The sequence below is a fragment of the Strix uralensis genome, chromosome 24 (assembly GCF_047716275.1).
Source record: "Strix uralensis isolate ZFMK-TIS-50842 chromosome 24, bStrUra1, whole genome shotgun sequence".
Taxonomy (NCBI): Eukaryota; Metazoa; Chordata; class Aves; order Strigiformes; family Strigidae; genus Strix; species Strix uralensis.
In genome coordinates, this window is record NC_133995.1 from 3,190,162 (window position 1) to 3,203,836 (window position 13,675).

The window sequence follows — 13,675 nt, forward strand, 5'->3', positions numbered from 1 at the left end:
CAGGCCTCCCACAGCCTGCCTGCTTGGGTTTTACAGGGGCCAAACAGGGATGCCATTCCTTTGGAAGTGCCAGTCTGAAATAGAATTGGAGAGGGAAGGACTAATGGGAAATCAACTGACTTGGAAAAAAAATCTGAAGCTTGGAACTGGAAGGAAATTCACCCTGAGTATTACAGCATGAGTTTCTCTTCTCTAAGGAACTCAAACTTACGTCTTTTGTTGAGAAAATGATGCCGGTGCCTCTTCGCCTCTCCTTTGGCCGCCGCCTCTCTCGGATTGACTGTTTGTTTGGAGATCTGTCGTCTAAATCCTGATCTTCACACTCTGGCCAAGCAAATAAAGACTGCTTTGGTTTCAGTGATTTACATCTGTGCTTTTGCTAAGGTACTGGGGTTCTTTTCAACCTGATCAAGGTCATCTTGGCTTGTGTTATATTACAAAGGAGTTATTAAACTAAATGAAATGGAATCTCAGTGCCCTGCTACATCTGGTTACTCACACTCCTTCCTTTATGAGAGCCCAGAGAGATTACCCTAGCTGTCAGCTCTCCCCAAATCATCCTGACTTACTCCTATTCTGAGGACAAACTGTACTAGTAGAATTGCTCCCCTCAGCTCTAAGATCTAAATGCTCCATGGATTACTACCTCATTTATTTATCCAGAATGGAAAACATCCTTTTATCCCTCTCTTTTACAAGCAATAGGCTGCATCCTACATTAGGATTTCCGTTCAAACAAATAACATTTGTTTGGTGAGATGGCAGCTCCCCATACTGCTCCCCTCAGAATAACAAGGAAACTTATTCTCTCTGTACACACAAAGTTTTAAAACTCATGAAAATCCCTGAGTTTTGACTGTTCTTCGTTCTCCTGGGTACATACCATTTTTCTCCATTTCTGTGGCCGCACCTCTGAAATCTGCTGGATTCACAGAGTCAAGACCTAGATACTTATTTGTTCGAGTCAGGTATGAACTTGTATAAAGGAGAGGTGCTGACGTCGAAGGAGATACAGGTGTTGTAGGTTTGTCTGGTTGTACTGGGCACCTTAATCGCCGATAGACACTCTACAAACAAAGAACCGTGACAAAAAGTTAATAGAATGAAGAGGAACTGGTAGATTTGGGATTTCAGGGAACTGAGTAATCTATTTTAGAGTGTAATGTTTTCTTCACTGCTGCTAGAAATGATCACCTCCATTTGCCAGATCAGGTTCATTCCATCAGATGGGGATGAATGTTAAAGGCATTGCACAGCTACGATATGAGAATACTTTCCCATTGCTGGGAAGTCTGAGATCAATCTCTTTGTCCCTATAGCCAATGGCAGGACAAAGAAGTTATCTAATAGAAACCAATTATTTAGAGTGAAAAACCAGAAGTGATGGCAGGGGGAGAAAACTGGTCTCTCTGGCTTTCCATTACACACAGAGCATCTGTGGAAAAATGTGAACACAAAGCCTCAGTCCAGTCTGCGCAGCGAGGATGGATCCAGGCCACATTTCTATCATTAGCCTTCTCATTCCACTTTCTGTGATTTACACAGTTTTATATTCTGGCAAGAGACTGAAAAATGAAATTCCCAGCGGAGAGCAAAGGAACAGCTAACCTCTAACACCTGCGTATGCACATCCCTCATGCAGATCGCTGAGGTGAGTGCTACTGCCCAGTATTACTTCTTCCCAGCAAGACTTCCCCCCTTAAAATAAACAGACATCCCCAAAAGAACTTCTCCTGATCTCAGCCATCCTAAATGTTTTCATTAACTCTGAAACAATGGGAGGTGAGGCCAGGAGGATCACCTCCTCATCTGTATTTCTGCTCCACCGTGAGCGGGTCTCCTGCTTCTCGCTGCTGTCCTCGGCAGGCTCAGTGCTCTCAGCTTTCTCACTCGGCTGTTCCTGAGCTTGTCGCTCTGCCCGAGACCGGCTGAAGGTCCGCTCTGCCTCCTGAAGGTCTGTCAGTGTCACACCCTGGAGAGAAAGCGAGACAGAGAATTTTTAAATTTATGCAATTAGATTTCAAGTCTTCCAGGTCAGTTTAAAATGCCCAGCAGGCTTATACTGGCAAGGCTAACGTTTCATCTTGATGCCAACAGAAAAAAAATAATTCTGTTGCCTTTAACACATTTCTCACTGTACTGACAAAATCACTGACTCAAAGCTACCCAAATATACGTGATCAAGCTACAAACTAAAAGGCAGGTATACTGCAGAAATGACAGCTCTGAAATCTAACTCGTGTATGCTTGGGGGAGTATTTTGCAATAACTGTTCGCAGGAACTTTTGCTAGAACCTCTCCAACATGGCGTGAAGGTATACAAGCCCCTCATCTTCAGTAATAATACAAGAGCAAAAGAAAATCTTGCCCCTCTATTCATCAGCTCTCTTCATCCTACACACGAACATGAGTATTTCCATTCTTTACCTGTGTAGACCTGCGAGTCTGCCTGGCCTGCCTGGATCGTGCCTTCCTCAGTGATTCTGCTTCCTCATCCCGCACTGGAGTCAGATATGACCTGGAAAAAAAGGGCAGAAGAGGTTAAAATAAAAACAGATGCTCTGCCTTCCTGTTTCTGCAAGCTCCAGAGTTGAGATATTATTCTCTTTCATGTGGACAAAAATAATTTTAACTCCATCCACCAAGACTACTGTTGACTTCTGCTTTGGGACAACTTTCCTATGAACATATGACATACAAATGCTCACATTATGTTCTCCCTACAGTCTCTAAATAAATTATTTAGTGTTGAACGTGTTCTGTTAAATACGATGCAACTATTTAGTGTATTACTTGTCCCATTTCATGTCTTATTGCATCATTAGAAAAGAAAAAAAACAACAAACCACCTCTCATTCAGATAAATATCTCAAGAACAGAAATACTGCACTGGCACATTTCTCAGACCCTCCTTCCTGTCATTATATTCATGACCATATTCCTGCAATCTGCTGTCTTCATCAATATGAAACCCATCATGCTAGAAACCGTCTGAACTGCAGGCATCTTATAAAAACAAAACACCTTAAAAAAAAGCTATGAAATTACAGAGGTGACTTTCACACACTGGGGTAGACCGAATCCCTTAATATTGAAAAACACACAGTTAAAATACAGAGCTGGTCACCACTAGATTTCATTAAACTGGGGAGATTTCAAAAGAATTATTCACATGAAAATATATAAACTGAACTCTCTGCACTGGCATTCACTGTGGAGGAACTGGAGAGGAATCTGGCAGTGCTCCCGCAGAGTCAGGGACTGCACAGCAGTAAGTCTGATTTCCATATTGGTGGAGTGGCTTCCATCTTAGGAAAGATTAATTAGATTGGACTCTTCAGCCTGGTTAATAGGGAATTATTATTAACACTGTCTCACTGTACAAGAATGAGGGTGCCTGAAATTAAATGTTCTTTTGTAGGTATATCAGTGCCACAGGTTAACAGAGTATCAAAGATCTAGGTACAGTCCACGTGAGGGATGAAGATCTATCAAGGAATACGCTTGTCCTTGGACTCTCCTGGTTCTCCACTACATACCACTTCCACGCAAAAGGTAATGGGCTGAACAGATTTTGCATCTGATCCAGTAAGCTATGACATTTATTAGAAAGATTACAAACTTTGCTGCACTATGACAAAACCTCAAATAATCACAAAATCAGGATCATTCTAAAATCATCTACTGCGATGGCTTTTATCCACCTTCATGATCTTGTGTTCAGCGGCTCGTGACCAGCAGCCCAACGCAGACAGACCTCCAGTGCTCAGCAGAGGCACATCACTTAACGGGGGGTTCCTCAGGCTATGTGGAGCTACCTCCATGGCAGCTAGTCACCTCGCACTTCTTCAGGTGTTGGTGGAGCACGCGTGAGTCACACAGAATCACACAGAATCGTCTAGGTTGGAAAAGACCTAGAAGATCATCCAGTCCAACCATTGACCTAACACTGACAGTTCCCAACTACACCAGATCCCTCAGCGCTAAGTCAACTTTACTCTTAAACACCTCCAGGGATGGGGACTCCACCACCTCCCTGGGCAGCCCATTCCAACGCCTGACTACCTGTTCTGTAAAGAAATGCTTCCTAATATCCAGTCTAAACCTTCCCTGGCGCAGCTTGAGGCCATTCCCTCTTGGCCTGGCGCTGGGTCCTTGGCTCAAGAGACTCCTCCCCCCTCTCTGCACCCTCCTTTCAGGGAGTTGCAGAGGGCCATGAGGTCTCCCCTCAGCCTCCTCTTCTCCACACTAAACCCCCCCAGTTCCCTCAGCCGCTCCCCATCAGACCTGTGCTCCAGACCCTGCACCAGCTCCGTTGCCCTTCTCTGGACACGCTCGAGTCATTCAATGGCCTTTTTGGAGTGAGGGACCCAAAACTGAACACAGTAATCGAGGTGCGGCCTCACCAGTGCCAAGTACAGGGGCAAGACCACTTCCCTGTCCCTGCTGGCCACACTATTTCTGATGCAAGCCAGGATGCCATTGGCCTTCTCACCTAAAACTGGTGTAAGTATTTGGCCCGATAAATCGTGCCCCAAACTCCCCTGATCTCCAAAGAGTACAAGGAGAGTGCAGCGGATCGATCGCCCGTGCTGGAGATGCCTGCACTGCAGGCTTCTGGAGGAGATGAATCATGCTCTGGGAGCTGGCTACAATGGAGATGTCTACACCCGGGCTGGCCAGCCTCACTGAACTGCACTTCCAGGGCGCAATTTATCACCTTCAGAAAGAGCTTCCAGCACAGATCATGTGAATGCATTGCAGAGGAGCTCATTTCTTCCCATTGATTATCCAGACAGACACACTAGCTGTGATGGATATGCCAACACAGGAAGCACCTAAAATTCAGAGGGATGATTGCCTCCCAAGAATCTGCTGTTTCATGAACAAAAAAGCTGCTGTTTGATGAGTGAAAGCTGTGCAACTCCTTATTTTGCAGACAAGTAGCTCTCTTCTGCTCTCCTTTATGCAGTGCATATGTGCTACCCAGGTAATGGCACATTAAGGAAACAATAAGCATTTTCTGCAGCTTTTGACAGAAGTAGAATAGCTGCTATTTGCACAGCATCCAGAAGTAATAAGCCACCTACAGGAAGAATGCATTAGCAAAATAAACTGCAAATTAAGTTCAGAGCAGTAGTAAAAAAGTTCCTGAAACACACAAACCAAGTAAATTTGTAGCTAAGGTGGGCAGTTTACTGCAACAGTTTTGAATCAGTGGAATTTACGTCTCATACTCTGCAACGAGGACACAGACGTGTAGGAGCTACGTACATACGATGGGGATAAGAGGAGGAAAGATGAGATCTGCCTTTCCCTGAGGAGGCATTCGGCTCATACAACAGCACGTATGCAGTGGGCCACATCGTGCTTGTTCAGGAACACTCCCGGTATGTGTGAGCAACAGGAGGTCACGCTGACAGCAGGTGAAGTACTTTTGCACACAGAAGAAAATAATACTGAACTCCCTGCCACTGGATATGAGAGAGGACAAACAGATTTTCAAAACAGTTTCAGAAAAGGTTAGGTAAATCCCTGGAGAAAGGTCAGCATCAGTTACTAAACAGGAGGCTGGGCATGCTGGTGCTGAGCTGTGACGAGGGCTGTGCGGCAGGGTCAGAGGAGGCAGGTTTGCAGGAGCACAGCAAGGCTGCAGGATTTCCCTCCTTTCAGTGTTTAGCTACAGCTCTGCGTACAGGAGTGTACACACACAGCAAGAGAAAAACCATTTTATGTCTCTTACCCTGTCATCCTCCCAGACTTTTTTCCTCTGCTCTCCCAGAATTTATATAAAAATAGGAATATGTTAAAACATCATTAGCAATTTTGGATGGCCAACCTGTAACAGTGAGCTAATCTTCAGACAAGCACATTTTGCAAGTCAGAGTGGCTCAGTTTGGGCTGCAGCCTTTATCGATTGCTAACTTTTGGTTTCTTTCCATTTACACAATTCCCCACTCCTTGGAGCTCACCCAAAGCCATTTTACAAGCTTGAGATAACTGAGTTTTCTGAAACAAGTCAGCAGAGCCACTGCACAGTGACATAGCTGGTTTCTCCAAGTAAGTAGCTACAGCCTTTTCCTAGTGATGAAAGAAGGCAGCTGTGCTGTAAATATTTCAAATGCAAACAGCAGACACCATACCTGCTGGCAATTCAACCACATTTTTGCTCTACTTGCAGTTTTTTGGTGTTTTTTTTTTCAGGTGAGGGAGGGTGGGACGCAGCAGGTAAAGAGAGATTTTACAATTTTAGGTGATGCTTCACTTTGCTTACAAGCTGAATTTTAAGAGACCTGAATGTGCTAAATGGGATAGAAAAATGAAAGAGAGAACAAATTCACTGAAAGGAGATGGTAAGTCTGATGCAGCCACAAAGCAAGGCTGGGCTGGATGACAGAGGGAGAGCAATACGCTGCTCTCCAAAGCAGAAAAACTGCAGATCACAGCAAGCTGCAGGGGACAGACAGCAAATGGGGTACGAGGCAGTCTGTAAACAATCCACAGAGTTTTTAATTACGTTTTCAAGAAACGCATTGCTTGCTAAAGTGCAGTATCTATGTCATCCTATTAATTCAAGCAAATACCACATGATCCAAGCAAATCTTCAAAGAAATGGTCCTATGCGTTGTATTTTCTTGCAATAAGCTTTCTCTGAGAAATACATGAAATAAGAGCAGCCATCACGCCAAGTTCAAGGCACACATAAAGCAGAACAGATTTTTCCCAGAGTTTTGGTTGCAAGTACAAGCAGCAGAATATAAATTGTTAGAGATGTGTACGTGAGAGTCAGCAAAAACACTGCAGAAGTTTATAGTTCCCAGAGACAGAGACAAGTGTGGCCTGCTGCCACAAGAGAGCTACAAGCTTTTGACTCATGTGTTAGCTAGAAAAAAGCTGGGAACTGAATGATGAATCTGGCTCCCACATAATTGTTCCTATTTGCAAGAAAACACCTATTTTCTCTGTTAACTCTTTTAATCAGGAGAGTGCAACACAATGATGGATCCCAACTACTCGTCACCATCTCAAGGCAAAAGGAGCTGCAACAAAATATTAACAGAAGGGGAGATTCAAAACAGGGCACTAGTAAGCCTGGATATACAGCTGGTAAACCAAGAATACAAAAGCAAATCAGTCTTTGCCAGAGGGAAAAAAAAGAACATATTGTGGAGAAAAATACCTCCCAAGTAAAGGGTGAATGATACAGAAAAAGAAATTAATCCCCTGTTAATTGGTGCACAGATATCAAGAACAATGAATTTCTCCAAGAAAGACAGAAGTTTCTGATAATCTTTTTACAATGCTGGTCTCCTTTCCTGGCTTCCTGAACTCCTTCAAGCACTCACAGATTGAAGCGTTTGCAGCAAACACCATCTACCACCACGCAGAACGACATCACCCAGTCCCTGAGGGAACACCCAGAATGTGTAAAACTTGGAAGTTTATATTTCCACACTTCAGTGACCCAGCACTGGAAAAGCACTTGCCTAAAAGACACTCACCTTCATGTGTCAAAACTTGGCAACAAATTTGGAAGCTAAATGTTCATTAAATGCTACAGCTGCCCTCTTGTCAAAGTGGATTGAAAGCATTTTGTCTTACTGTCAGCACACTAAAAATTGAGATGCACACCCCCATGAGCTGTAGTGGGCCACGATGGGTTCCCTCCATCCCCATCAGGTCCTTCTCCAATAAACCCACGTTCCTGTAGCAAGCGCAGTAAGAATACGAGTTGGCAGACAGCCACTACAGGGTGTCTGGCCTCTGCCAATGCAGCACTGTTGGTCATGAACTGGAGCTATGCTGGATGTGGCTCTTCTACAGGAAAACTTGCTGTGGGCAGGAGTCACTCCGCTGGCCCTCTCTGACTCCTCTCATCTCAGCCCAAATTCTCTTTTTGAGTTTAGGAGTGACTCTGAACTACACTCACTAGACTAGAAACTACAGTGACAGTTTTCTCGAAAGCCAGGACAGACTTTTGGTTCTTCCAGATCTGGGTAATAGGGGGAGCCAGGCAGAGGTTTGACTTCCTGCACACAAGAAGGCATGTTCAAGACCATGGAAAGCCATATGGATATTCAGACTCTAAAATGTCTGAAGTAGCTTTCTTATGAGTACAACATCACTATTCCAAACACTGTAGTATATTAAAAAATCTTTATCACACATGTATCTCTACCTCTCATACAGACGCATATATATGTATGTTTTATATACACACACACACACAAAGAAGGAAGAGGAAAAAAAAGCCCATCAAAAGCCCCAAGTACTGATACTGCTCCCCTGGAAACAACTGGGAAAGTACAGCATCCCAGCAATGCGTTCCTACAAACTGGACATCTGCCACCAGCTAAGAAACGATCCATCAGCTGGGGGAAGGAAGAGAAGCAAGTCCAAGTTTTGCAGGCAACAATGCTGACAGCAGTTCCCAAAATACAACTGCTCAAGTTAGATAATAAAGTATGTACCCAGCAGCAAGGCAGTCATTGACAATTACATGGAAACAGCCAGAAAAAGAAACTCCTGCTCTCTCATCCAAGCAAGCAACAGGTTTCAGTTCTTGCCTGTATTTATCCCTGTGCTAACACGTACTGCACATCAGCCCACCGCAACCGAAAACACTCATGAGAGAAACTGCCATGAAAAGTTGGTTGACTATAATTTGAGAAGACCATTCAACAGGCAGGGGAGAAGGATAACATGTCAGACTCTGCAAGTGTTGGAGCTGAGAATGAGGGGAGAGACAGTCAGACAACGCCGAGTTATTTAATAAGCTGAGGACAGAGGGATAACAGGATCACGCTCTTAAAGCACTTCACAGCTGGCCTGGAAAGGCTCGGCTGAGTATTCACTGTTTTCAGACCTTTGCTTTTCTCTCTCAAGTTACTCCTGGCTGTTGTGAGCTGTCATTGTGTTTCAATCTGGACTGTGAATTCTCAACTCATGAAAGCTTAAATGTCTGAATTTCAATCATCTATTTACAGTATGATTAGCAGGTTAACAGGCAGAAGATGAAATTATCTATTTGCAACAGCTTTGCTTTACATGTTTCCTCAACATGTTCAGGTGCTGATCTGAGAGATTAAGAGACTTGTGATCTTTGTCACTTGTTAATCAAAACAAGTACCCTTTATCCCTCCTCAGAACTCAGGCTTTGATGTGATGTTTACAATGGGTTGAGGTTACACGTATGGCAGCTGATGCTCCCATCATACAGCTCTTGATGATTTTGTGCGTGCTTTCCCATCTGCCCATGTTCATCTCTTTGTATGCCCTTCAGAAAGCTGAGCTGCTCCTTTTGTGCTGTATTCCTACGGCAGCTAGCTCAGTGCACCTCCTCTGCAGGCTGGACTACTGCAATACAAAGAAGTGAGTAGTGCTCTAATTGCAGACCTAGGTGGGAACGCAGCCCTGCTCACTCTCAGCCCCAGGTGCTCTGTATTTCCTCTGCCAGAACAATAAAATACAGCATTGATGCCTACTGAGAACTCAAAGTTTGGGGCTGGGGAGACAGCATGTAGATTGGAAGCTTTTAAATGATCAGTGTTATCCCTTTGCATTAGAATTAACGTCACTCAGCATCATGGTGAAAAGTGAAAAGGCAACAAACATCACAGTGATCACATTCCTTAAACTGGCTACCTTGTCTGGAGATGGCTTGCTGTTGCTGTGAACCTCGACCTTTAAAGTTCCTCCAGAAAAAGGAAAAATGTACTGTTTAAAAACAAAAAAACAATCCAGGAAATTTTTCTGCAAGAGAAAAGCAGAGTGCTGCAAACAAAACAAAGCAAGCCAGCAACACCTTTTCCCTACCAAACTTCCCCTTAGTTACTGAATGTACTAGTTGAGACCATCACCAGAGCAAAGCTTTCCAGGCTGGAATATTTTGAAATTGGTTTGTGTTCAGCATAGGACATTAGGTGTCGATATACAACGCTGAGCTGTTTGTCACTGTGTCACGGAACAACGTGCACTACTGTCTGCAGCCCTCAGAGGCTGAATCTTTGCATTAAAAAAAAAATTGCTGCATGAAATGGAGCAGGATGAAATTCCATCTCCAGCCAGCTGATGAACGAAATAAGGGCAAAGATGCAAGTGTCCTGCCTCTATCAGTATTTCCTTTGCTCATTTTCAAGTGAGCCAACACAATTTGACATTCTAAACAACCTCAAGCAGACCTATTACAGCTTTCCCCAAAGCCAGTTTACAGTCTGAAACAGGGCAGGAAATCCCTGGAAAAAAAGAATTCAGTCGGCAAAATTTCCCCCAAAATATTTAGGAAATTGCCTTTTGCAACCGAAAAATAAAATAAAATTAAAGCTTGGTGGTGATAAAGAAGGTTCAGCTATTGAACTAGATAAACCGTGGAGAAATGCTCCCTCGGCAAGAACATCTAAGCAGCCTTCGACCGCCACCTCGTGGAAGCAGCCCCTGAACAGATGCCTGAGGGCTTCGAGGAAGATGATCACGAATCAGCCCCAGCTGAATTACAGAAAACATCACCGAATATTAATAACGTATGAAATATTTCCATTTCCTACTGAGCTAAGATTACGGTTTCTTAGCACGTGGCAGTAGCTTTGGTTCAATTTCAAGGGTCCACTATTCTTGGGGACAGAAGATTAATTAAAGTTTGCTCAAAAACTTTTCCTATGGAAATCTCAGGGTGGCTACCTGGCTTCCTTGGCTTCTCCACCTGTAACATCCACGGGTCGGTGCTGTGGAGCAAAGAATTTAATAGAATAGCTGATTTGGTGCTAAATTAGCTCTCAGCTGTACCATCACACAGTATCTCCACAAATATTTCAGGCACATTCTTTAGTTTAATGGCCATTTTTGGACACAGAAAAGTATCTGAACATATCGAAGTTAGTCAATGCCAGTACCCTGAACGCTCAGGTAACGGTACCCAGATGGAACCGGAGCCCTGGCTGCAGAACTTGCCATTAGACAAATGTGCTGTTAGACACAAGGATTAAATACGTGAAACACGTCAGTGGTTACGATTAGTAAGGAAAGAGGAACTGCACACAAATTTTGCATGTAGGCAGGGATGGGGAAAGGCAGTTTTACCTTCTGCTTGCTCCATGCTGTCAAGCTGTAGTTCTTTTACATTGCTTAGCTCAAGTGGTCCCTGCTTCGTTTCCTTGACCATTCCTGGAGGATCCCACATATATTCCTGCTTTGAGTTAGCAGGCCAACCTACAGCCTGGGCTCCTCCGCCCAAAGCAAATGTCAAAATATTTCCCCCCCTTCCCCCGAGCACTGGATAAAGTCAGTCGGCAGCTGAGCACGCAGCAGCACACCTGCTCGCCTTCTCTACAGGAAACCAGGCTCAGCAGCAGTGACCCCCATCCCACACCTCGACCTTTTTCCAAATAAAAATGCAGCCTGATTTCTGATACAGCAGGAGCAATCTCGCCTCTTCCCAACATGGACAATCCGATGGCCAGCAGAATTCCTGCCCTCCCACGTCATCTGCACCAGCAGCCTTTTAAAAAAGGGACAACTTTATCTGAAAGAGATTAACCACAGAAGCATGGCAGATAAATGCTTTCAACAGCAGGTGCCAGATGATTGTTCAGTTCTTCACAAGAGAGAGATCTCTTAACTTTTTGTTGTCTGCTGTGTAGTGTGGACGGGAATCTGTCCCTCGCCATGCAGCAGCACCTTGCACGAGTATCCCCACCGTGCTGCTTCCCCAGGGACCTTTCCCAGGAGAATTAAGACCACTCAGCTTTATGTCAGTCAGTGATAAGGATTATAAAGTCAAAACCCCAAGGTGGTAGAGATAATGCTCACAGCTTTTTCTACCAGTTCCTCTCAAGTGACATTTAAATACCCCTTGAACACAAATCCCATAGTTTAACTCTTACAGAGATCAGGATTTCTTATTTTTTTGTCAGATAGTAAGGGTTAACAGACATATCGGGCATCCGTGCTCACCCCAGAGGAGTCATGCTCTGAATTTGGACAGGACAAGAATCACGAGGTAAAAGGACTTGCCAAAAATTGTTCATCTAACAGCACTGGTGGAGGAGGATTCAGTTATTAATATATTATTAATATATGCTACTATAATTAGCAGCTGGATCCTTAGAATGAAGGAACGAAGAATGAAAAATAAATTCCTCTTGGGAAAGAAGCAGAAAAGAGAAATGTTTGCTAGACACATTTACCTTGCACATCAGTGAACTTTCTTCATCTGAAAAAAATTCCTAGGGGAAACTTTCGAGGGCAAGAAGCCAGGCTGAGCACCATCAGCCCCAAAGCTGCTAAGAAAACAAGTCCACCTCACTCCTATTCTTGATTTATCTGAGCAACTGGACACAATACATTCAAAAATAAGGAAAAGAGAGATGTGTTTCCTGTCTCTAACAGCCTGCTTGATGGTAAGTGCTACCACCTTGCTGGAACCTTCCCGAGGAACAGGAAGAACAAACACAATTGCAGAATGCAATTTATAAACAAAGGGGCTGGGGTGGGGGCGGGGGGAAGGAAGGACAAATTAAAATCTTAATTCTTACAAAACCAGGCCAGATTTCAAATTCGGGAGTGTCCTTTTAAACTGGTCACACAACTGAGAACACAGACTTGCCTTTCAGAAGTTCTCAGGCAAAGCCTGTCTTACCCCACGTGACAGCTCCCCCCGAGCCGTGGGCAGCATGGTAGCCTCTCCAACTGCCCTGGGAACCAAAGCTTTCACATAATATGAAAGGCTTCAGAGAGTCCCCAGATGCCTCAAGGCACAAGTCCCGTTCCAGCTGGGCAAGATCTCCTGCAGACCCCTCTCCACGCACAGGGCACACAGGCCCAAGGAGCCTGCAACACCAGGAAACCTCTGGAGAGGGGCTGCAGCGCGGGATTCCCGGGAGAAGATGTTGGCCACAGAGCCCTGCACTGAAACTACACGGACAAGGCTGCAGATGAACTTTGCAAAGGAGCATTCAGTGGCACTAGAGGCCGCTGTCAGTCCGGACGAAGGATAAATCCAGCACTGGGCTGCGACCAACAGCACCCCCGAGTCCCCACCACCTGCTTGCGCCAAGCGGAAGCCAAAAGGATGTTAGCTCTGCAGCAGAAAGAACAGGGTCTGCGTGAGATACTGTAGGCACAGCATCCACACGCTCGTAACTCACCCTCAGCAGAGCCAGTGCTGTTTTGAGTGCAGCTGGACAAATGCAATTTGCAATGTGAGCCAATCTGACACTGGCAGGAGATCATAAAATGGCCAAAAGAGCAATGGTCATCAGTGGCTCCAAAACTCCCATGAAAAAGAAATTGCCTGGCAAAAATATTGACTCTGGAAGATGGCATGTTTCCAGCCTCTCGGCATCAGCACACTGCAGTGCTGCAGCAGAATAAAGGGAGGCAGATCGTGCAGCTGGGTACATGTAAATACGCACAGCAGGAGCTTGGCTGGACGTCCGGGACACACGGCTCTCACACCGGGCCACGATTTGCTACGGTCCGTCCAGGTAGACAGACTGCAGCGCATTCCTCCAAACTGATTTCTCCCGTGCTGCCTTCCTTTCTGTTTTTTTCTTTCCTCCCCTTTGTAATGACATGAGGCATGATTCATACTATTTTTCAGCTACTGGAGCGTTTGCTGACCAATTTAGCTAGCAAACAAGCAGCAGGTAAAACGCCACGGATGGAATGCTCTGGTGGG

The 13,675-nt window shown here is 44.8% G+C and overlaps 1 protein-coding gene across 7 annotated transcripts in view; it reads right to left on the reverse strand.

Moving 5' to 3' along the window:
* The window catches only part of PPP1R12B (protein phosphatase 1 regulatory subunit 12B), a 127,317-nt gene that overhangs the window by 46,894 nt on the left and 66,748 nt on the right, over nt 1-13,675 (reverse strand). For all 7 annotated transcript variants that reach the window (XM_074893991.1, XM_074893987.1, XM_074893988.1 and 4 more), the window contains 4 exons: nt 2,428-2,518; nt 1,802-1,972; nt 884-1,067; nt 212-324 (listed from right to left, as the gene is read on the reverse strand). In XM_074893991.1, coding sequence (XP_074750092.1) covers nt 212-324; nt 884-1,067; nt 1,802-1,972; nt 2,428-2,518 — 559 coding nt within the window. The remainder of the gene's footprint in view (nt 1-211; nt 325-883; nt 1,068-1,801; nt 1,973-2,427; nt 2,519-13,675) is intronic.